Source organism: Chelonia mydas, chromosome 3 (genome assembly GCF_015237465.2).
Source record: "Chelonia mydas isolate rCheMyd1 chromosome 3, rCheMyd1.pri.v2, whole genome shotgun sequence".
NCBI classification, from domain to species: Eukaryota; Metazoa; Chordata; order Testudines; family Cheloniidae; genus Chelonia; species Chelonia mydas.
Window position 1 is genome coordinate 89,978,562 of NC_057851.1, and position 24,838 is coordinate 90,003,399.

The 24,838-nt window shown below is 39.3% G+C and overlaps 1 protein-coding gene across 6 annotated transcripts in view; it reads right to left on the reverse strand.

Annotated features, from left to right (window-relative positions):
* The window catches only part of TBC1D32 (TBC1 domain family member 32), a 170,165-nt gene that overhangs the window by 93,555 nt on the left and 51,772 nt on the right, over positions 1–24,838 (reverse strand). For all 6 annotated transcript variants that reach the window (XM_043542858.1, XM_043542859.1, XM_043542856.1 and 3 more), the window contains 4 exons: positions 24,463–24,550; positions 19,630–19,748; positions 18,420–18,536; positions 13,986–14,074 (listed from right to left, as the gene is read on the reverse strand). In XM_043542858.1, coding sequence (XP_043398793.1) covers positions 13,986–14,074; positions 18,420–18,536; positions 19,630–19,748; positions 24,463–24,550 — 413 coding nt within the window. The remainder of the gene's footprint in view (positions 1–13,985; positions 14,075–18,419; positions 18,537–19,629; positions 19,749–24,462; positions 24,551–24,838) is intronic.

A 24,838-nucleotide genomic window follows, 5' to 3' on the forward strand; every position in this document is an offset into this window, starting at 1 on the left:
ATTAAGTGGTCCGCCGAGACTCTCAACAATTTTCAAGTGGTCCGCGAAAAAAAAAGTTTGAGAACCATTGTACTTATACACATCAAAAAGTTTCACAAAATACTTAATTATATGCACAAAGGTACAGTATCATTCTTACGGTATCATTCTTTAGAAGGCATAATTCATTTCCACAATTGTTGTGTAAACCAATTAGTGACTTTTAATATGTAAACCACTTTTTTTTAACCTATCAGCATATTTAGTAGCATAGAGGTTTTATATTGGATTTACTCATAAAATTTGCCCTTCAAGACAAATACTACTTTGTTAATGTATTCCAAGTATGAATGCAGACATGCTGAGGATATCAATACTTATATCTGATGTTTTATAAAGATTTATTGAACCAAAAGAAACAAGAAAATCATATTTGTATTTCTTTAGCTACTCCTGTGAAATATTTGTGCTATGAAAGTTATTACCTTGGATTACTTATGAGTAATCAAAGACATTTTATTGCAATGCATTCAACATCAATGCTATATCAAAATCACTTTTTATGTACAGGTTTGCTTATATTTATTAGGAACTTATTGGAATTCCTTTGACAATTTGCTTTGAAGGTTGTCAGAGTCAAAAGCAACCAAGACTACAGTAACTTTGTGTATAAGAGATTGTAACCTATTCACCAAAACAAATGGCTACATCCAAAATTGTTAGTTGACATTCTGTAAAGACATGGAAATGTTCTGGACTCAGAGCAGAAGAATCTGCCTCTGAAATTTGTGAGGTGGCCACTTGGTCATCTCCTTATATTTTGATCTGCCATTGTATCTGTTTCTCTTCTGCTGACGTTTGTTGGCTATTAGGTGTTCCAAAAGCTATCATCAGGCAACCTCACTCCTCTGACTCTCTGCTCTCAACATCTGTTTTCTATAATTGTCACTTTGTAGGATGGGAGAAGAGGGAATGAACAAGGGGAATGAGTAACAAGGGATGAGTAATTCTGTTTGTTGCATCTTCTCTCTTCCCAGCCTACATCACATCTCTCTCTACTTGGAAGCGTCTCTTGGTTTATTTTTCCCCTTAATTTCTCATCCATTACTTTGGTCTGGAAATGTTTAACTTGAAAGGAAATTGGTAGATAGGTTCTTTATATACTAGTTTTGACTGATGGAGTTTTTGCCTTATTGCTTGCTGTGGTGACCCAGCTAGGCTAGACTATGCTAAATGTGAGAGACAAAGGCAAAGCCAAAAAGGGGTCATTTTAAATGTTTAAAATTTTATAAGGGAAACTCCCAAAATTGTATCAGGAGCATCAATAATATTGAATATTACCAAAGACTTACTAGTTATAATAATAAACTATAGGTTACCCAACCTTTGTGAGCTTGTACATGCAGTGCAGTTAGTGCCAAATGCATTGCTAGTAACAAGAACGCGAGAGATTACTGAACAACATACTGTGCTACTTCAGAGAAGAATTAACTTTTCCTCTCCTTGGCTGTAAGCCCAGCTCTACTCTTGCTATCCTGTTCTTTATTTCTCTTTGGCTTCAATGTTCCCATGGCTGAACTTCTTTGAATCAAGTTTATCCGCAAGTGGGGCTTCTTCTCCTAGTGGGTCCTCACTTGTCCATTAGACACCTTTGAACTGTACTCCTTCAATAGATGTTCAAACATTTACTGTAGGTCATTTGTAGGTGGGCTTCTCATTTACTATTGGATCGGTTTTCATCTAACGCAGCTTTTTGAGCAATTCCCCTTTTCACCAATTATATTTCCTTTCAGATTTTTCCCTTTATACACTCTCCCCAGTATATCTGTAGATTTTATTTCCATCTACTTCCTTTCTCTAATAGTGCCTGCTCACATACCTAGGTCTATTTTTTCTACTTCTCTGAACCTGAAACCTTTCCTATTTTCCTTCCTTCCTCTTTCTCGCTTCCCAGTTCTCTACTTTTATCCTCCTGTTCTTCTTTTATTTTATTGCGTCCTCTCCTACCCAGGCACCAGGTTGCATCCGATGAAGTGAGCTGTAGCTCACGAAAGCTTATGCTCAAATAAATTGGTTAGTCTCTAAGGTGCCACAAGTACTCCTTTTCTTTTTGTGAATACAGACTAACACGGCTGCTACTCTGAAACCAGGCACCAGTGTACATGCTACCTCTGCATCTACATTCTTCTCCTTGTCTAACACATTTTATTTCAACTGCCCCTTCAGGTGGAATCCAAGCACCCTCCCCAGCTTGAGCTCCCCTCTTGTTGGCTCTCTCTCCCCCCCAAGATAGCATTCTGTGATGCTGAATCACAGCTGCAGCAGGTGCTAGTGCCAGGGTGTGGGTTACTACAATGCTATCTATAACAACTGTTGCTAGCTAAAATGGGAGAAGAAGGAACTATGACAAACAGAATTACTGGTGAATAATTTTCCCATATGAAATCTAGCTTGTCAGTTTTGTTCACTGGCCCTTCATTTAATTTTTTTCTCATCTGAAAAACAAAATTGGAAGTACAGTCAGATTACTTAAAACGTGGTTTGATTTATTAAATGAGGTTATCCAAGACAGCTATACAGATAGCTAGTTTATAAAATAGTAGCTTGACTTTTTTTGTCTAATTTGATCAAGTATCAACAAATGTGACTTGGAAGGATTAAGTAAAGCAACAAGATTTTAAATAGTATTTGCCCTGTTAAGGATTACATTAACCCTCAGGGTCACTTGTGATATGAAAGAAGCAGCCATCTATAGTTCATTAATTGAAAAGCTGCATTATCACAATATGTCATATATCTTTGAAAGTCTTATAAAATTGCCCCAGAATGTATTTTGCTTTTTTTAAAAAAATGCAACTATGCTTTACTTTCTAGACAGAAAACACATTTACAATAATAACCAGAATATCTGACAGTAAATAAACAAAATACTAATTAGGAATGGTTGAATATTAACTGGGATTTGGTGGCAATAAAACCAAAGCATTAGAAAGATTCCTTTGCTTTCAGAAGACGGGATTCCAATCTAGTGATCTTAAAATGGGGTTGAGAGAGGGAAGAAGTACCTTCTCCAGGAGATTGTTCTTCTCTTCCTGGACCATAAGAAAGACCCTCTGTGGGTGCACCATAGATCCCCAGGATGCAAGTAATGGGTCAGGAGAAGCCACAGTCTATGGCCTTCTTTCCTTCCCAGAGACATAGTTATGCCTAAGTAAATGTAAGTTCACAGGTATTTTGCAAAGCATGAGGGTAATTGACCAATAGCATCACAGGATTCTTTGTAGGAGTAGGCATTTTGGTCCCAGTTAGTCAAATTTTGGCAATCGTAAGAGTTATCAGACCCAACAGCCACTCTTACTGGCTGACTGTCAACCTGTTTAAAAATGGAGATAATTGGATTGGCCATTTAGTGCTGCTGGTGTATCTGCATGTTTGCAGAACAGGGCCGGGAGAGAATATCTGAAACTAATGAGAGAATTCATGATTCAACAATGAAAAACAAGGTCTGCAAATGGAAAGGAATACATTACAAACATTTAAAAATGAAAAATTACATATGGAAACTACTTTATATGGAAAAGTGTCACTTTGGTTTAAACTGAATCATTTTTAATTTTTATAAAGGTAAAAATCAATAATTTTAAAATTTGCTGATAAGCGTAATGTAAGAGGCATTGTATTAAAAGAAAAAAAAGGGCCAACTTAAATAGTATACTGACCTGACAGAGGAATGTGGAAGGTTGAAGGCTTCCCTCTTATAGAACAAATTAATTAAAATTCCCTTTGTTGCGTTTCAGACATTAGTTCACACATTTAGTTAATTAACAATACATATACTACAGGTACAATTGGGTGAACAAATTCTTTAAAATGCTACTATTATGCCCATGTCATGACGAGGCAATTGTGGATACAGAAAGAGTGAATATTACAGTGCAAAAGAACAGAGAATCATCTTTAAAGCACAACTGAAAAGCACGTTACAGTGTTTAGTATTTGGATCTCCTAAACCCTCAAAGAGATATCAAATTTATAACATTTGTCTAACAAATGTATGTCTGCACATCTCATAGCTTCTGTGGAATTTGGTGCATTCATTTGAATTTGAAATAGAGTGAACTAGATGAAATGTTGACTAACACATACTACTCTGCGGCATATTTCAATAGGCTGCTTGATTTTCAGATAGATGTACACTATAAGCCGTTAAAGCTCCCATTCCTAAATCTTTTTCCTGACTTGTTCTATAGACCATTAGAAATATAGATATATGAGATACATTTCTGTATTATTCTGCATTCTTGCCAACAAAAAGGAAATGAATGAAAAGGAAAAAGCATATTAACCATGGTGTATTCTATGACAACCTAATATATATATATCTGGACCCAGGGAAAAGAAGCCCTTGAGGAATTCCACCATGATTTCAACAATTTCCATCCCACCATCAACCTCAGCCTGGACCAGTCCACACAAGAGATTCACTTCCTGGACACTACGGTGCTAATAAGAGATGGTCACATAACCATCACCCTATACCAGAAACCTACTGACCGCTATGCTTACCTACGTGCCTCCAGCTTTCATCCAGACCACACCACACGATCCATTGTCTATAGCCAAATCTACAATACAACCGCATTTGCTCCAACCCCTCAGACACAGACAAACACCTACAAGATCTCTATCAAGCTTTCTTAAAACTACAGTACCCACCTGCTGAAGTGAAGAAACAGATTGACAGAGCCAGAAGAGTACCCAGAAGTCACCTACTACAGGACAGGCCCAACAAAGAAAATAACAGAACGCCTCTAGCCATCGCCTTCAGCCCCCAACTAAAACCTCTCCAACGCATCATCAAGGATCTACAACCTATCCTGAAGGATGACCCATCACTCTCACAGATCTTGGGAGACAGGCCAGTCCTTGCTTACAGACAGCCCCCTAACCTGACACCATCATAGTGCTTAATCACATCAGCCACACTATCAGAGGCTCGTTCACCTGCACATCTACCAATGTGACATATGTCATTATGTGCCAGCAATGCCCCTCTGCCATGTACATTGGTCAAACTGGACAGTCTCCACGTAAAAGAATAAATGGACACAGATCAGACGTCAAGAATTATAACATTCAAAAACCAGTTGGAGAACACTTCAATCTCTTTGGTCACTCGATTACAGACCTAAAAGTGGCAATTCTTCAACAAAAAAACTTCAAAAACAGACTCCAACGAGAGACTGCTGAATTGGAATTAATTTGCAAACTAGATACAATTAACTTAGGCTTGAATAAAGACTGGGAGCGGATGGGTCATTACACAAAGTAAAACTATTTCCCCATGTTTATTCCCCCCCGCCCCTCCACGGTTCCTCACACGTTCTTGTCAACTGCTGGAAATGGCCCACCTTGATTATCACTACAAAAGGTTTGTTTTTTTTCCTCTCCTGCTGGTAATAGCTCACCTTACCTGATCACTCTCGTTACAGTGTGTATGGTAACACCCACCGTTTCATGTTCTCTGTGTATATAAAATCTCCCCACTGTATATTCTACTGCATGCATCCGATGAAGTGAGCTGTAGCTCATGAAAGCTTATGCTCAAAAAAAATGGTTAGTCTCTAAGGTGCCACAAGTACTCCTTTTCTTTTTGCTAATATACTGTAACATTCAAAGTATTTACTGTACAAACTTGGAAATAACTATCTAATTCCTCTTTTCATTGTAGATCCATACTCTTGGGAAAGATATTCCTAAACATGTGACTTTTGAAACAAACTTTAATAGTTTTCTAGAATTCCATATAAACATAACTGTGCCTAAAGGGGAAACAATGTATATAAGGCACTGTAACTGTAAGGAGAGCTCACTCACTTTGTGCAACAACTGGAGTTTTTCAAGATGCATGTCTCTGTGGTGCTTCACTTCAGGTGTGCATGTGCCCTGCATCTTTGACTGGAAAATTTTCGTAGCAGTGCCCATTCAGCACATCCTTGTGACCCATACTGAGGCTATATGGGATTGAGCACGTGAATGGCCCTCTTTTCTTTCTCTACCACAAAGTCCTACATAGGAAACTCTGAAGCAGAGGGGAAGGAAGGCAGGTAGTGGAGCACTCATAAGGACAGAGATCTCAAAGAAATCCAGTTACTGCACAAGGTGAGTAACAGCTCCATCTTCTTCGAGTAGTGCCCCTGTGGGTACTCCACTTCAGGTGACTCCCTAAATAATAACCCCATTAAGGAGGTGGTAGATTCGGAAAAGAGTCCAGCACTGAAGAGAACTATGTTGCCTACTGCAGCATTCAATCTAGCAACATGAACCAAAGTGCAATGGCTGAAAAAAGTATGCACCGAAGTCCACATTGCAAGTTTGCAAATCTCAGCAACTGGAATGTCCTTGAATAGGGCTACAGAGGTAGACTGTGATCTAGTAGAATGTGCAATCCCTCGTAGGGGAAACTGAGCATCAGACAAACCATAGCAAGTCATAATACATCGAAAGATCCCTTTAGAGAGTCTGTGTGTAGAGATAATGGATCCCCTAGACCTAACCACAAGAGAAACAAAATGTCTAGGGGACTTCCTGAATGGTCTGATTCTGTCCAAGTGAAAGGCCAATGCCCTCTAAACATCTAGTGTATGGAAGGTAGCGTCCTCTGTAGACTGGTGCAGCTTAGGAAAGAAAACTGGAAGATGAATAGTCTGGTTAATATGAAACTCAGAAGAAACTTTAGGTAAAAATTTTGGATGGGTTCATAATGATACCTTCTTCTGGCAGAACATAGTAAATGTAGGGCCTATTAAATAGAGCCCCTACTAAATAGAGCCCCAATCTTTCCAAGCCTTCACAAAGAAGTGATGGGCACCAAAAAGGCTGTTTTCATAGACAAATTTAACGGAGAACATGTAGCTAGTGGCTCAAAAGGTTGTTTCATGAAACAATTAAGAACAAGGTTTAGATCCCAAAGCGGAGCAGGATCTCTAGCCTGCAGAAAAAGGATCATAAGACCTTTCAGCAAAAAGAAAAGGAGTACTTGTACTTGTAAAGAAATTTAGTCTCTCAGGTGCCACAAGCACTCCTTTTCTTTTTGTGGATACAGACTAACACAGCTGCTACTCAAAGACCTTTCAGGAATCTCGAAGTGGTCAGATGTGTGAAAACTAAGAAACCTTCCACTGGCCAGCAGTAACTTGTTATTGACAAGTATCAGAGGGGTAGCTGTGTTTGCCGCTTTTACAAATCCAGACTAAGAGTCCTGTGGCATCTTATAGACTAAAAGATGTATTAGAGCATAAGCTTTCGTGGTTGCATGTATTTTTGTCCGATGCATGTATACACCCACGAAAGCTTATGCTCCAATACGTCTGTTAGACTATAAGGTGCCACAGGACTCTTTGCCGCTTTTGTTATTGACACTAAGTGAACGTTGACTGAACCTTGATTTGAGAGACCTGATGTTTTCAATTCCAACAGATAATCCAAGATTGTAGAAAGAGTCAACTGGACAGGTGACATATGACAACAGTTACACTAAGGATGATATCTTCTTCATTTATGAAGGAAAGTGAGTCTTGTAGATTCCTTCCTGTTATTTAAGAGCACATACTCCTGATGAACAGGATGCCTTAAGTCCCAAGAAATATTGAGGGCCCATAGTTGGAGTTGCAGAACATTCAAATTGGCGTGAAGTGTTGGACCCGCATTCTGAGACAACAATTGAGAACTGATCGGGAGCCGCCACGGAGGGCAAGAGATGAGTCTGAGGATGTAAGGAAACCAAACTTGTCTTGGTGAAGTTGGTGCAATCAAAATGACCCAGGCTTGGTCCTATTTGATCTTGTTGAGAACCTTTAAAAGCAACAGAGTTGATAGATATGCATAAAAAACCCCACCTTTGACCATGTAATAAGAAAAAACATCTACAAGAGATTGGAGATTGAATCCTTCTTTGGAACAAAATTTTCTGCACTTCATGGTGGCTGCAGTGTGACGTGGTCGACCTCTGGAAACCCCCTAATTAGGAATATTTTGTTGAGATCTTGAGAATCCCATTCATAATTTAGGGGAAAATGTCTGCTGAAGTTGTCTGCCATGGTGTATTGCATACCCGAGAAATAAGAAGCTGAAATGACTATCTGGTTGGCAATGCACCAATTCCAAAGCTTTACTGCTTCAGTGCAGAGCAACAGGGAAGAAGAAGTTACTCACCTTGTGCAGTAACAATGGTTCTTTAAGATATGTGTCTCTATGGGTGCTCCACTGTAAGTGTGCTTGCTTCCCTGAGCTGCTGATCGGAGAATTTTGGACAGCACATGCACTACCTCTCCTCGTGCCCTGCCACGAGATTAGCCAATGCATGTGGGCTCCCCCCGCCCCAGCTCCTTGTCTACCGCAGAGTCATAGACAAGAACTCTGAAGTAGAGGAGAGGAGGGTGGGCTGTGAAGCACCCAGAGGGACACACATCTCTAAGAACCACTGTTAGTGCACAAGGTGAGTAACTTCTTTTTTTCCTCCGAGTAGTGTCCCTAAGAGGGCTCCCCTGTAGGTGACTTCCGATCAGTATCCCTACTGGAGGGCTGGGGCTTTGGAATTTGGTCAGTTACAGATGACAGTACTGTGGAGCCAAAGATCACATCGGATCACATAGTGTTCTGTGAAGGTATGGACTGACGTCCATGTTGCCGCTCTACAGATTTCTCACATGGGGACATTCTTGAAGAAAGCAATGGTGAGGAGATCGACTTCATGGAGTGTGCACAAATCCTATCTGGAGGGATCACTCTTATGCAGTTTGAGACCCATTCGGAGAGAGTCTCTGGGCTGAAACTGCTGAGCCCTTGGATCTTTCCGCAATAGAGAGGAAAAGTTTAGGAGACTTCCTGAAAGCCTTTGTCCTATCTAGGTAAAAGGTTAGGGCTCTCTTTACATCTAGTGCATGTAATATTCCTATTCTCTCGGTGAAGCCTGGGGTAGAAGGCTAGAAGATGAATCAATTGGTTCATGTGGAATGGGGAGGTTACCTGAGGGATGAATTTGGATGTGGCCTGAGAGTAACCTTGTCCTGAAAGAATATTGTGTAAGGAGGATGTGCCATCAGAGCTGCTCTTTCTCCTATTCTCCTAGCCAAGGTGATTGCTATCAGGAAGGCTGTTTTCACTGAGAGATGTGTAAGCGAACAGGTGGCCATAGGTTTGAAGGGAGGCCTAGTCAGTCCTCTCAATACCAGGTTTAGGTCCCATGTGGGGATAGGAAGTCGGGGTTGTGGGGAAAGGTTAACTCTATCCATGAGGAATCTTTTAGTGGTCGGGTGTGATAGCACTAAGTATCCCTCTACTTGTTGGGGAGGGCTGCTACAGCTGCTTGGTGGACGCTGAGAGATAGTCCCAATCTTTTTAGGGTCAGTATATAGTCAAGGATCTTTGGCAGAGCCATGGATTTTGGGGAGATTTTCTGGGAAGTTCACCAAATCTGGAACCTGGACCATTTTTGCAAGTAAGTATGGCAGGTTGAGGACAGTGTGATCTCATGGGCGATACACCAATTCCATAGTCTCATCACTTCCACACAGAGGGAGGGTGACCTGGCTCCCCCTTGTCAGTTTATGTAGTACATACATGCCATATGGTCTGTAAGGAGTCTAGTGTGTGATCCCTTGATTAGTGAAAGGAAATGGGCAGAGGCATTTCTAACTGCCCTTAGCTCGAGGAGGTTGATATGAAGGGATATCTCCATTGATGACCACCTGCCTGGTGTTCTGAGGTTGTTTAGATGTCAACTCCATCCTATGAGCGTTGTGTTGGTAGTGAGAAGCAATGATGTAGGGGAGGGGATTGTGAAAAGGGGATCCCCCTACAAACATTGGCTGGGTCTTTCCACCAGTCAAAGAAGTTTTTGATCCTGTGGGTAGTGACAGAGTTGTCTAGTCTGCACTCTGTTGCTGTTTGGTCTGTAAACTGAGCTGAACCACATCTGGAGGCATCATATGTGAAGCCTGGCAGATGGTATTACTGCTGTGCCCGCTGCTATATGCCGAGGGTCCTACCAAATTACCAGCCATTTAAAACACGTCATGGACCGTGAAATCTGGTCTTTTTTTGTACTTTTACCCTAATACAGATTTCAAGGGGAAGACCAGCATTTCTCAAACTGGGGGTCCTGACCCAAAAGGGGTTGAGGGTGAGGGGGTTGCAAGGTTATTGTAAGGGTGTCATGGTATTTGCCACCCTTCTGCGCTGTCTTCAGAGCTGGGGGGACAGAGAGTGGTGGCTGCTGCCTGAGGGCCCAGCTCTGAAGACACTGGTGCAGAAGTAAGCGTAGCAACAACATACCGTGCCGTCCTTACTTCTGTGCTGCTGCTGGCAGTGGCACTGCCTTCAGAGCTGGGGTCCTGGCTAGCAGCCGCTGCTCTCTGGCTACCCAACTCTGAAGTCAGTGCCGCTGTCAGCAGCAGTGCAGATTTAAGGGTGACAATGTGGAGATCCCTGTACAATAACCTTGTGACCACCCCACAACCCCCTTTGGGGTCAGGACCCCTCCAGTTACAACACCATGAAAACTGAGATTTAAATATCTGAAATAATGAAATTTATGATTTTTAAAATCCTATGACTGTAATATTGCCCAAAATGGACTGTGAATTTGGTACATATGCCCCAATAGTAGAAAGCAGTGTCTGGCTGATATTTGTGGGCTCTTTTGAATGGTCTCTACAAGTGTGGCCAAGGAGAAGAATCTGTGTTGAGGTAGGAGAGCTCTGGCCTGTACCTAGTCGAGGTCGACCCATATAAATTCCAGGCACTGTACCGGAAAGATGGTTGATTTCTGGGCATTGATCTAAACACCCAGCTCCATGAACAAGTTGATTGCAGATTTGGTGACTTGGAGAGCCTCTTGGAGAGAACAGGCTCTGAGGAGGCAATTATCCAGGTAGGGGTAAATCATGATCCCTTGGGAGCATAAGTGTACTGCCATTCCTAGGAGAACCTTGGAGATTACTCTCAGAGCAGATGATAGTACCAAGGGGAGTACTTTGTACTGGTAATGTTCTTGTCCCAGAGTATATCTGAGAAACCGTCTGTGAGATGGTAGGATTGAGATATGCAAGTAGGCGTCCTGAAGGTTGAAGGCTGAAAATCAGTCTTCCTGTTCCAACACTGGAATACTCATATCTAGTGTGACCAACTTGAATTTTTGAGCTTTGACAAACTTGTTGAGTGCTCTGACATCTATTATGGGTCTCCAACCTCCCTTCCTGTTGGGTATTAGGAAATAACGAGAATAAAAAACTTTGCCTCACACATATTGAGGTACTGGTTCCATGGCTTCTAACTGGAGGACACAATCTATCTCTTGTCGTAGTAAACTCTTGTGAGAAGGGTTCCTGAAGAGTGATGGTTGTAGTAAACTCTTGTGAGAAGGGTTCCTGAAGAGTGATGGTTGTAGTAAACTCTTGTGAGAAGGGTCCCTGAAGAGGGATGGGGAAGGGTGTTGTGGAGAGGGACGGGAGGTAAAACTGGATGGAATACCCATTGCAAACAATCTCCAGGACTCATCAGTCCGATGTTATGTGTTACAAGTGCTGCAAAACATTACAAGACAGTAGCCGAATAGGTGGGAAGCAGTGGTCAGCTGTAGCAGTTGGGGGAAGTAGTCTGTTAATGCCTTGACCAACACGTTAAAATTGGTGCTTGGAATTAGATGGTTGTGACATGGAAGACTGTGAGCCAGATGGTTTACACCTAAGGAACTTAGATTTTTTTACTCTGGGGTTCGTAATAGCACTGAGTTTGGTATTGGGAGGTGCATGATTTGTGCTGGGGCTGCAGACTAAATTTCCACTTCTGTCCAGGTGTGCAGATATCCAACAAATAGAGAGTGGCCCTGGAATCTTTAAAGGTCTGTCGGGAGGTGTCCGTCTCATCCACAACGAGCTTTGTGCCTTCAAAGGGAATGTATTCGATGGTCAACTGCACCTCTTTGGGGAAGCCCAAAAGGTGTAACTATGACATATGCCGCATAACCACCACTGTGGAGATGGACTGGGCTGCTGTATCAGCTGTGTCGAGAGCAGACTGTAGCATTGGCTTGGCCGCTAGCTAGTATATCTTTTGTGCTCTCTATGAGTAAAGTGTGATTGGTTTAGAATTCCTTTTGCAAAGTCAGTCTTCTTGGTTCATAAGAACATAAGAATGGCCATACTGGGCCAGAATAAAGGTCCATCTAGCCCAGTATCCTGTCTTCCGACAGGATCCAATGCCACGTGCCCCAGAGGGAATGAACAGAACAGGTAATCATCAAGTGATCCATTCCCTGTTGCTCATTCCCAGCTTCTGGCAAAGAGAAGCTAGGGATACCATCCCTGCCCATTCTGGCTAACAGCAATTGATGGACCTATCCTCCATGAATTTATCTAGTTCTTTTTTGAACCCTGTTATAGTCTTGGCCTTCACAACATCTTCTGGCAAAGAGTCCCACAGGTTGACTGTGCATTGTGTGAAGAAATACTTCCTTTTGTTTGCTTTAAACCTGCTGCCTATTAATTTCATTTGGTAATCAGGCTGAAAAGTCCCAGTCTTATTAATGACAGGTTTCAGAGTAACAGCCGTGTTAGTCTGTATTCGCAAAAAGAAAAGGAGTACTTGTGGCACCTTAGAGACTAACCAATTTATTTGAGCATGAGCTTTCGTGAGCTACAGCTCACTTCATCGGATGCATACTGTGGAAACTGCAGAAGACATTATATACACAGAGACCATGAAACAATACCTCCTCCCACCGAGAGGAGGTATGCAATATAAACACAATATATAAAAACGCAATATAAACACACAGACAAAACTCATAGTTCCTTTTCAGAACAGCCTACCCAACTGGGGGTGAAATCCTGGCTCTACTGAAATCAAAGGGAGTTTTGCCATTGACTTCAATGGTGCTAGGATTTCACAGTTGTTCCTAAGTAACTACTAGCTATTTCAAATGCTATTTGCAGACTCATCACTTCTACCTAACTTAAGACTCCTATAGTCCTATATTATTTTATGAAACAATTTCTGACTCCCTGTTTCATGGTACAAGACTGTACTTCTCATATCTCAAAACTTTGACACTGTACATCTCATACCTGTCCTGCCAGATGAAAGATGTTACCTGGATTATTTGATGTAATCTACAGTACATAGTTCACTATTATTTGCATGTATGGTACAGATTAATTTACTCTGATATTTTGGTAAAAGTGGGGCTATAGAAAACTAACTTTGGACTTTATAAACCATTGGGACCATTATTCTGCCCAATCAGACATTATCAAACTTTTTCATAGTATGGATCACATCTTAGTAGAGATATCCTTTCACTTATACACACGAATATATAAACTAAGCAAACTATTTATCATTCAGGCTAGGAAAGCAGAAAGAAAGATAGATAGATTGTTATTTTTATCTTTAAATACGTGGAAACCATGCAGACACTATATTGATGAGCATCATATTCAGTAGACACATTTAAAATGTTCATCCAAGTTCTAGACATATTACTGATTCTAGTGGTACCTCCCATTTTAAGCACAGGGAATATTGCTGGAATTGGTAATATAATTAAAACAGAATGAATTTCTGAAATGCACTCATTGTAGATAAATTAAATATATAAAGCTTCACATGGTAATGAAAAATCCTCAATTTATTACAGTATTTTAGCAGGATGTTTCTTTCACATATCATGATGGATGTACTACATTTGCTTTTCAAACATCCATGCTAAATAACCTTATGCAACTGTTTTTATTGCATCAGATACAGGAATATTAAATAAAGATGGTCTTTGCTGTTTTCCTAATTCTATATAATGCATTTTTCATTCAACCTTTCCATGTTTAAAAAAAAATAACTAACTGAATTTCACTTTCATGCACAATAAGAAGCAATAATATAAGTTTATTGGAAACCAATAAAAACTTGCCGTACTGTATTCTCATTTTGAACAGAGTGGATCTTACCTCAGACCAAAGATGTGTGATTGTTCATAATTGAATAAGGAGTGAATTTTAGCTTCTGAATTCAAAATTATAAGTCTGTCAATTATATCCTGCAAAAAGAAGGCATTATTGTAAAATTATCATGCATCTTCTTATATTTCTTACACTTAAGGTTAATGTGTAAAAATACAGCATTATTTATTCTAAATGTTACAAAAATACATTATTTTTTTTTTGAAAGTGTTAGTGCTTAATGTTCTTGCTCCCATTGAAGTCAATGGTGCAGAATCAAGGCCAAGATATACATAAAAAGCCACAAACACATAGCTAAATACATGTCAAGGCACTGAAATATTAAACATTTTAAATTACTATTGAATGTTAATATTGGAGTAAAATGGTAAAGTGTATTTTTAGGGTTTTTGAAATATGTACAGTTCTTTCCATTTCAAGCTAATTTAATCAAAATTTCAGGTACTAAATAATTCTGTGCATAGAAACATAAGTACCAACTCAGACTAAACAATGGTCCATCTTGTCCAGTATTCTAGCTCTAACTATGGTGAGTACCAGATGCTGCAAAGAAAAGTTCAAGAAATCTGGTAGTGGACAATTATGGAAAAACTTGCCCAACAGGAAAGTTCTGTGGATTATTTTTGTTTGTTTTAGTTATTTGAAAACCCTGTCAAATCATCAGTTTCTTTATGACGTGATGTAAGAGTGTTTTATATGGGAAATTTTATTTTAAGCCTACAGTGCTTGACAAAACTGTAAATGACCAGTGGGCTACTTACTGTTTTATGCACAGTTCAGATTGTATTATCCCTCTCTCTAGTTTGTCTCAGATATTGCTCCCAAAGTAATAATTGCATTTTAAAGAATGCATAAAATGTACAAAAATTCCACTAACATCATTCTCTTGGACTCAGATTGGTGTGGTAAACTCAAAGAACTAAAACCAACAAAATCCTTAGGGGCTTTGTTTGTGTCAGATGAAATCCATTTATTTATTTACTTATTTATTAAATTCTATTTGAGAAGCATGGCCTCGGAAACAGCAAGGAGAATTACTGACTGATTCTTTAGATCAATGAGTCACTTCATGACCACATCAGAGAGAAAAAAATATAAACTTAATTTCATAAAATGCATAAGAACTTGTACTTCATTTTTTATAAAATAAAGCTACCCTACCAGTAAAATAACATTGGTCAAAGCAGATTCTCCTTTATTTAAAATGCATCCTTATTTAAAGATAGTGGAATCCTCTGACACCAAATTATCCCGCCCCTCCCCGCCCACCATAGAATAACTTCACTGTAAGTGAAGCTGCTACTTTACACTGCCATGCAACTAAACAATTCAACATTTATTCTAAATCACTGGAAATTCGATTTTATTGGATCATTTGTGTATGCAAAGATTCTTTTGAATATCATTTCCTTTACCCCAAGATTGCTGCTGCCTTTTCAGTCAGTTGGTTGGCCATGAACTCTGTAATGTAAATAATTCATAAGGGACTGTCATAAATATCAAAGGAAGGGTAAACACCTTTAAATCCCTCCTGGCCAGAGGAAAAACCCTTTCACCTGTAAAGGGTTAAGAAGAGAAGATAACCTTGCTGGCACCTGACCAAAATGACCAATGAGGAGACAAGATACTTTCAAAGCTGAGGGGGGGAGAAACAAAGCTGTCTGTGTGTTGCTTTTGCCGGGAACAGAGCAGGAATGCAGGTCAGAACTCCTGTAAAGAGTTAATAAGCAATCTAGTTAGATATGTGTTAGATTTTGTTTTGTTTAAATGGCTGATAAACTAAGTTGTGCTGAATGGAACATATATTCCTGTTTTTGTGTCTTTTTGTAACTTAAGGTTTAGCCTAGAGGGATTCTCTATGTTTTGAATCTGATTACCCTGTAAGGTATTTACCATCCTGATTTTACAGAGGTGATTCTTTTACTTTTTCTTTAATTAAAATTCTTCTTTTAAGAACCTGATTGCTTTTTCATTGTTCTTAAGATCCAAGGATTTGGGTCTGTGTTCACCTATGCAAATTGGTGAGGATTTTTAATCAAGCCTTCCCCAGGAAAGGGGGTGTAGGGCTTGGGGGGATTTGGGGGGGGAAAGACGTTTCCAAGTGGGCTTTTTCCCTGTTATTTTTGTTAGACGCTTGGTGGTGGCAGCAATAAGGTCCAGGGACAAAAGGTAAAATAGTTTGCACCTTGGGGAAGTTTTAACCTAAGCTGGTAAAAATAAGCTTAGGGGGTTTTTCATGCAGGTCCCCACATCTGTACCCTAGAGTTCAGAGTGGGGAAGGAACCTTGACAGGGACAATTAATGCAAATTGGCTATTTGTGTGCTCAAAGAAAGAGATGTTGCGGGATGTTTGTCTGACAACTGCAGCCTCTTCTGCCATCTATATGTTTTAGCCCAGAGCCAAGAACGAGCAGTGGAGTACTGCAGAGACACAGGAGTTCTAAAGAGTGACCTGGGGACATCTGAGCCATGGATGGGGGTTATGAGGGAATGAAGATCTGGAGAGTAACATGGGGAAGGAGCGCAGGTGTACAGGAGCCAAGAAAAGATTCTGGGTTGTGGAGGGGCTTGAGCAAACACCGGGGCTCTGAGGGTGGAGAGAGCATAATTTGGAGAATATATATGAACTTTTACTACTATCCATGTGAGCAACTATTAGCACTGAAATAACACTTCTTTACAAACTTAAGAAATTCCCCAAACAAAAAGCTTTATTAAAAAATCAGTTAAAGGTGCTCCAGAGCATAATACACCAACCCAGATTTATAAAGCTATGAAATCACTAAAGTCTCATGCAACCTATAGGAAACTTCAAACACGATTTTGCTTTCTTCATATTACATCACTTGCATACACTACCCTCAACAAATGACTACTCCCCTCCTATGCCTCACAAAACATGCAATTTTGACTCTGAACACAAATAACTACTGAAAACAGAAAATAGCACCATACTGCTTCATTATCATGTAAATAGTGTTACAAGATTTTAAAATAGTAACTTCCAAACATGACAGACAATTTTATAAACTATTTCCACTTTTAAAAATATTCCCTGCACTAACAGTCATCCAAGACTCTCATGCATAACTAAAAATCTACACCATAAACACTAATCAAATATTTTAATACAATATTCAACCGTTTGACCAATTAACAAACATCCAATTGTCTCCACTTTGTGTGGTTAGAGTTGAAGTTTACACGTGACGTGTAGAAGAGGAAAAAAGAGGGTAGGAAATGTGGATAAAATAATGTGGAGAATGAGCAATCATTAGCATAGCTTACCAGGACTGGGTAAGCATTTACCTAGTAACTTCCTGACTTTTTATGTTGTATTGGTAGTTTATGGACTTCAGAAACTCTAACCCATTTAAACTAATTTTTTATTAAAAGGTTAAATATTTGTCTCTACAATGGATGTGGTATAAGACTATATATATATAGTCCCTCCTCCTTTCACTTATATATATATACACACACAATAATGTATGATACAAATATATGCATACATATGTACATGTGCGCACACACACAAAATTAGAGATGTTCATATATATCATTATCCCTGGGAACAGATTTATAATAAAAGTGAGGAAGAAAAGTAAGACCTTCAAATCATGCAAAGATTTATATTACCCAATATACTATGTGCATATGCTGCCCTCATGCTGCACACAATAAAAAATGCAAAAACAATTTTAAAATCACAGAAGCATAGACTTTAAGGTCAGAAGGGACCATTATGATTGTCTAGTCTGACCTCCTGCACAGAGCAGGCAACAGAATCTCACCCACCAACTCCTGTAACAAACCCCTAACTTATGTCTGAACTATTGAAGTCCTCAAATCATGGTTAAAGGCTTCGAGGTGCAGAGAATTCTCCAGCAAGTGACCCATGCCCCACACTGCAGAGGAAGGCGAAAAACCCCCAGGGCCTCTGCCAATCTGCCCTGGGTGAAAATTCCTTCCCGACCCCAAATAGGTGATCAGCTAAACTCTGAGCACGTGGGCAAGACTCACCAGCCAGAGACCCAGGAAAGAATTCTCTGAAGTAACTCAGATCCCACCCCATCTAACATCCCATCACAGGCCATTGGGCATATTTACCGCTAATAGTGAAAGATCAATTAATTGCCAGAATTAGACTATCCCATCATATCATCGCCTCCATAAACTTATCAAGCTTTGTCTTGAAACAGATATGTCTTTTGCCCCCAAGGGTTCCCTCGGAAGGCTGTTCCAGAACTTCACTCCTCTGATGGTTAGAAACCTTCATCTAATTTCAAGTCTAAAGTTATCATTTGAGCAGAAAATAGAGCATGTCTTTAATTATTAACATAATACTTGCTCAGGCAAAATGTCTAACCACATTGTAGTATTTTGAAAAAAAGAAAGAAAAAAAAAGAAAAAATTACTTACAATAACATTTGTAGGAACTTCACGGAGAGAATATTCTGGTTTATTTGGTATCTCCTGATCACCTATCAGTTCATAAATAGCAGGATAGGATAGCAAATTGACCAGCGCTAGAAAAGACTTTAAAAAAATAAATAAATAAAAAGTTTGCTACTGTGAACTTTTATATTTATATAATCAACCATTAGATAGCATTTAATTGGAAGTTAATTAAAAACATTGTAAAGAAGTTTGGCCCAGGTCTCAGTCTCACCCTGCTCTGCAGTGTGAAGTTTAAACAGGCAGAGCTACCCAGCAAAACAAATGTGGAACATTACTCATATCCTAATGGGAGACACATCTATGCTAGCCTAAGGTAGTGCCCATGCACCTTGTGAGAACTGTGTGAACTGATGTGTTGACACATTGCAGAAACGAATGGCCCAGTGAAAGCTGAGAATTCTTCCATGGGTCTGAATGAAGTACAATTCTGGCAATAAATGTTGAATGATTTTCGAATGCTATTCTGCTTATATCATCACATACTTGTACAATTTGGTGGTTTAGATCATCCTGAACTAGTAGTTGTAACTCATTCTAAGACAAAGTAACCGCTATCAGAAAGAGAGCTTTCCACCTGAAAGAATGTAACCTCACGAAAATCAAACTAACTGAAAATCAAGCATAAAATCAAATCATATTCCATCTAAAACATTAGCCAATTTAGGTATACATTTATATGCTGTTCAATCACACTGCTCATAAATCTCAATTTATGCTATTATAAGACCTCATTTCGTCAAGATGATCCTCTATATCACTCTTTTTATGATATACACAGGACCCTCGCTAGAACACGGGATTTGGGATCCATGCGCGGGACCACGTTATAGCAGGGACCACATTAAAATGAATTCCAATTAAAGTAATTACATTTGGGATCCAAGACCACGACCACATTATATGCGAATTTGCACTATACAGACGCGTGTTCTAGCGAGGGCCAGTGTACTTTTTAATTGACTTTAGTGACCCTTGCAATTGTGACCCTCCATATAACACAGGAACCTATTTCATTCAGTCATTGTTTTGCTTGTTGTACTATACCAATTTTGCTTTAAGTGCCTAAATTAGAAACAATGCTGATGAAATGTCACATTTAGGATATTAATGAAACCACCTGTGTATTTATACACAGTAGTAACAAATTGCATAAAATAAGATAATTTCTCACCTTCTGACAGTTTCGGTCAATAGGATCTACTGGAGTAGAACTGGGGTGAGTTACTCTATGATCATCTCTTCCACACTCCAAAACAGCCCATAATTCAGTTATAAGTGATTTTATAAACCCTAAAATTTAATATTTGATTTAGTCACAAAAATGCTTAAAAAAACAAGTAAAATAAAACTCAAAACTCTATACAGCATGGACCAAATCTTAAAAAGAGATTGCCTCAGGGACTACTCTCCTCTTCTAGCCATGATAATATGGTACACCACTGTCCTTCCCACTGATGATCGAATAACATCATTTTGACAACTACAGAAACGGTTTACAAGGAAAAGTAATATTACTGTAGGTAATACATTTTTCCATTTTTGTTTGTTTGTTTTGAAGCGATTAAGTAGCTGGAAAGAAAGAAGACCCAGTATTTTGTCACACGCTAGCTCCTATAGACCACAATTTGGGAACCATATATGTTATACAATATCATTGATTCTAAAGACACAGGATTTAAGACAACTTGTCTGGAAACAACTGACTTGCACTTGCATAATAAAGTAAACTAGATTTACCTAAAGAGAGAGAGTAGTTTTGCACAGCTGCCTGTGCCAGTCTACAGTAATATACAGGGTCGGATTTAGGGGCAGGCAATCCAGCGACCATCTGGGGTGCTGGGGTTCGGGGGCACCAGGCTTGGGGTGCTGTTTTTGTTGTTAGCAACAAAAGGGAAAATAGAATGTTTGAAGTAAAATGTTTCAGGTATTCTGTATGTGGATTCATTTTTCACTAACCACCTAGAATGTTTTGGACCTTTGTAGAATCTTGTGGAAGCTTCAAGACTTTCTGAGAACTACATTGCCCTTGACCCTCCTGGAATGTTGTCAGCCATGCCCTCGCAGGTATATAATAGACAGGGCATCACCAGTCAGTCAATGAGATAAAAGAATGAAGTGAGAGCCCAGTTGCAATATTGCAAACCTTGTTGTATTGTGTAATTGTGAAAGTGTACTTGTGTTTTAAGATTTGAAGAGTGTAAGTAGTGACTAATAAAGGACATAGCTAATTAGATGCCAGAAATATCTATCGAACCCTTATCTATGCAACAAGATAAAATAAATACTGTTATTTCTTTTGCCATGCTTAACACGTACGGTTTCAAAAGTGTTCTGTTTTTGTTGCAAAATATTTGACAAGAATGTAAAATTGTTGTTTGCACTTTCTGGGTACAATTACTAGGATAACTTAGCTGATACTTTGAAGTCACCCGGCCATTTTACGGCCCACTCCAAATGGATGGAGGTCGAGTCCAGGCTCAAGCTGAATAAATGCATAGATACAGAAAGCCAGCACATTATTAATGTAGAAATCCAGCACTGGAGGAATGCACTCGAGTGTTTGATCTCAATTATCCTCTTCCTTGCAAAGAATAATTTGGCTTTCCGGGGATCGTCAGATAAGTTGTTCATTGAGCACAATGGTAATTTTCTCAGTTTGGCAGAACTCCTAGAGAAATATGATAATGTCGTACGTGAACACCTATGTTGAGTAGTTTGTAAAGAAGATGTGGACCATTACTACAGCAAAACAATTCAAAACTGATTGATTGACTTTATGGCAAGGCAAGTGCTTGATAACGTATTGATGCAGCTTGGCAAAGCACTATGCTGTAATAATGAACTGCACTCCCAACATTAGTCACAGTAAAAAGATGTCATTTACAGTAAGATTTGTTAACAAGGATGGCTGTATCCAAGAAAAGGAATGTTTTATCTGTTTCTGGTCCGTGGACGACTCTACTGGAAAAGGCCTAACAGAACTGTTTATGAACATTTTGAACAAGAATAAAGTTTCAGAACTGCCGCAACCAAGGCTATGACAATGGCGTAAACATGAAGGGAAGAAACAGTGGCATCCAGGCAAAGATCCTTGTGTTGAATCCAAGAGCTTTCTTCGTGCCTTGTGGCTGCCATTCCCTCAACCTGATTTGTCAGATGCAGCATCATCTTCACTAGATTAGTCTTCTTTTCAGCATCAACTATCAGGTAGTAGATCCTCACAGACAATGTTACAAATCTGACCGTGAAGCCGGTAGCTGACACTCACTGGGAGAGCCATATTGACAATGAGGTACCAAGTGACTGAGGTTTATGATGCTCTGATGGAACTGGCGCAGTTGAGTAAAGCTGAGGCCAGAATCCAACACAAGATGCAAAGCCTGGCAAACCAGACCACTGACTTCAAATTTCTAGTCTCAGTTGTGTTTTGGCATAATATCCTGTTCCAAGTAAACACTGTAAACAAGACATTAGAAACTCAGTTGATGGACAACATGACAGGTACTACTTTGATGAGAAGTTGCCTTGATTTTGTTGTGGACTACATAGACAACAGATTTGAAGATGCCATCACTGCTACCAAAGAAATGGCAGAAAACTTAGGAGTTCAGCCTGTCTTCAAGGATACTCGTATTGATCAGAAGAAGAGACAGTTTGGTTAAGAGGACAGAGATTAGGTGATGGAAGCTCGGAAGAAAAATTCAAGAGGCAGCTTTTTTGCTCACTCGTTGACACTGCTACATTGTCCATCAAAGAAAGGTTTGGACAAATGAAACACCACTAAAAGAGCTGGGGATTTTTGTATGACCTTAATAAGCTGCTGGCGGACAGGAAAACTGTACGGAGCTTCACCAGATGCTGACACATGATGAATGTTCAGATGTCATTGATAAAGATCTCTATGTTGAATTGGACAACATCTGTGACATTTGGCAACCTGGGAAGCTCTCTGCACTCCAAGTTCTCCAATTCATCATGATGCAGAGTTCAAGGACACATTTCCTAAATGTGTGGATAGCTTTGAGGATTCTTCTCATGCTGTCGGTCACAGTTGCAAGTGGTGAGTGCAGCTTTTCAATGCTCAGACTCATTAAAACGTATCTTTGACAGATGATGGTCGACAAGAGACTGATATCACTTGTTATTTTATCACTTGAAAATGCCCTTAGCCAGTCTTTGGAACTCTCTGACACTGTGCTTCAGTGCGTGAAGGCAAAGGCGAGAAAAGCGACCTTTTGAACTAAAGGACTAGGGTTAACATTCTAAGGCTGTCACCTACCGTAACACTATTTAATACTGGTCCACCCAATGTTGGTGCACAATTCAATTTCTTGATGTTAGTACATTTCAGTTATTCTTAAAGTTAAAAAGGGTCTATAAGCTTAGAGGAAATGAATTTATTTTTTATTTGCTTATATATGGCATGAATAAATACAGATTTACAGTGTGCAAATTTATCTTCTTATATGCTAGGGATAAATCACACATGCAAATTGTGCATCAAAGTCATGAAATAGGCTACAACTGCAATAAAAATAAGGTATTCAAAAGTTTAATAAATGGAGTGGGGGCGGGGTGCCAAAGATGCTCCTCACCTGAGATGCCATATGGTCTAGGGTTGGTCCTAGTAATGTATATTGCTAGCTGATTGTAAAAATATGTTAAGAAATCTTATCAATATATATCTTCAAATGAAAATTAAGGGAAAGATAAATAGAAATACATATCTTCTGAGTACTGTCTACTGTAAATGATAGGCTGATAATTATGACCTCATTCATGTTTGTATAAATGCCTTCTGGTAGGGGTGAAGATCTGGGCTGATTCTTTCAGGTATTTCACCTGCCTTCAATACCATTAACCATAGGATATGGCTGTGGACCATAGTAGGACAGAAGGAGTCACTCAAGTTAATCTGTTCCTCATTTCCTGAGAGACTCTAGAAAGTAGTAGTAGACATTTTTTTTCAGTCGGTCACAAGGTTTCTCTTATGTGACACACCATCGGGCTCCATTCTGTTGTGCAGGAGCTGAAACATGTATACAGATCATTTTAAAAGATTAGTGAGAAAATTGAAGCTGTTGTGTCTTCACTATGAGGACTAGCTGGCTGAAACTGAACCAAGAAAAGACTGAAATAAAGCTTGTGGTTTAGGGACAGAGGTCTGAAGAACTGGTAGAGGTTATTTCAGCTTCATTCATTGGTGGAGTTTGCCTGTCATACCCTTGCCATCTTAATTACATCCCCAACTGCTTCTGGATGAACAAACAGAACAGTTGCCAGAGAGTTCCGTAATCAACACTAGTTGCAATTCAAGTTATCAGTTTTAATCTTTGAAACACTACATGGTTTAGGTGCAGGCTACTTGAGCTGTGGTGTCAGTCCCTGGTTTAACTTGGAGAAGCTTTCTGGCACAGCATTTTTAGTGAAGAATCCTTGATTCTGGAACTCATTTCTTCACCAATCAGTGGTCCTAAACAGCTAGCGTCTGTTGATGTTCAGACCTATCCATCTTCCCAGGCTTTTGAGAAGTGAGTGGGTCATGAAGATGGTAAATCAGTTAAAGTTGGTATTTATTAATTAGGATTTGTTGATGAATGAGGAAGGTTTGTGATTTATTACTGGTTTGTTTTGTAACGTTCATTAATGCATTCATGCATTTAGGTGAAAGGATAAATTTCTTTGAAATCAAAACAAATGAAATAAAAATAAAAAGAGGAACATTCTTTCACAATTCTATCTTTGTTTTGTTTCACAGAGTATACAAGATCATATTCTTCCATCTGCAAAAACTTAAATTCATAAGGCATTTCTGTACTTAAGAAAAAAAGCATTTAAAAGAATAATTTTCCACCAAAAATTCAGCAGGCTCCAAAGTAGTCATTGCTAGTATTGCATATCTATGTTAATCACATCTGACTTTATTTTGTTTGGAATTGTATTATTTTAATTCATAATATTACAATATGTTAGTACTTATGATAAAGTTCACCCTTAAAATTACCTGAACGATGCAGAGCTACTGCACCTGGAGATGTCGATGCGATTTGTGTAACTATCACTCCATAACCAAACCTTTCACATCCACTCACCTATTCATAATAAACGTAAAGAGATAAAAGAAGTTTGGAGATTACAACCAAGACACTCATATTCTCAAATGTTCTCTTATGTATTTTTACTTGTTCCCTACAGAACTTTAAATTCTGTAAACAAATGTATCTCGACCAGTCAGGGTCAGAGTACAACACAAGCATGTTTATTTAGCAAGTAAAGGAATCTCTCCCTTTGCTAGTTCAAAGTATAAATAGCATAAGATAAAGCATATGCAACTTCTGCACACAGAATAACAACTTTGTAAAACTAGAACCTCCCAAATC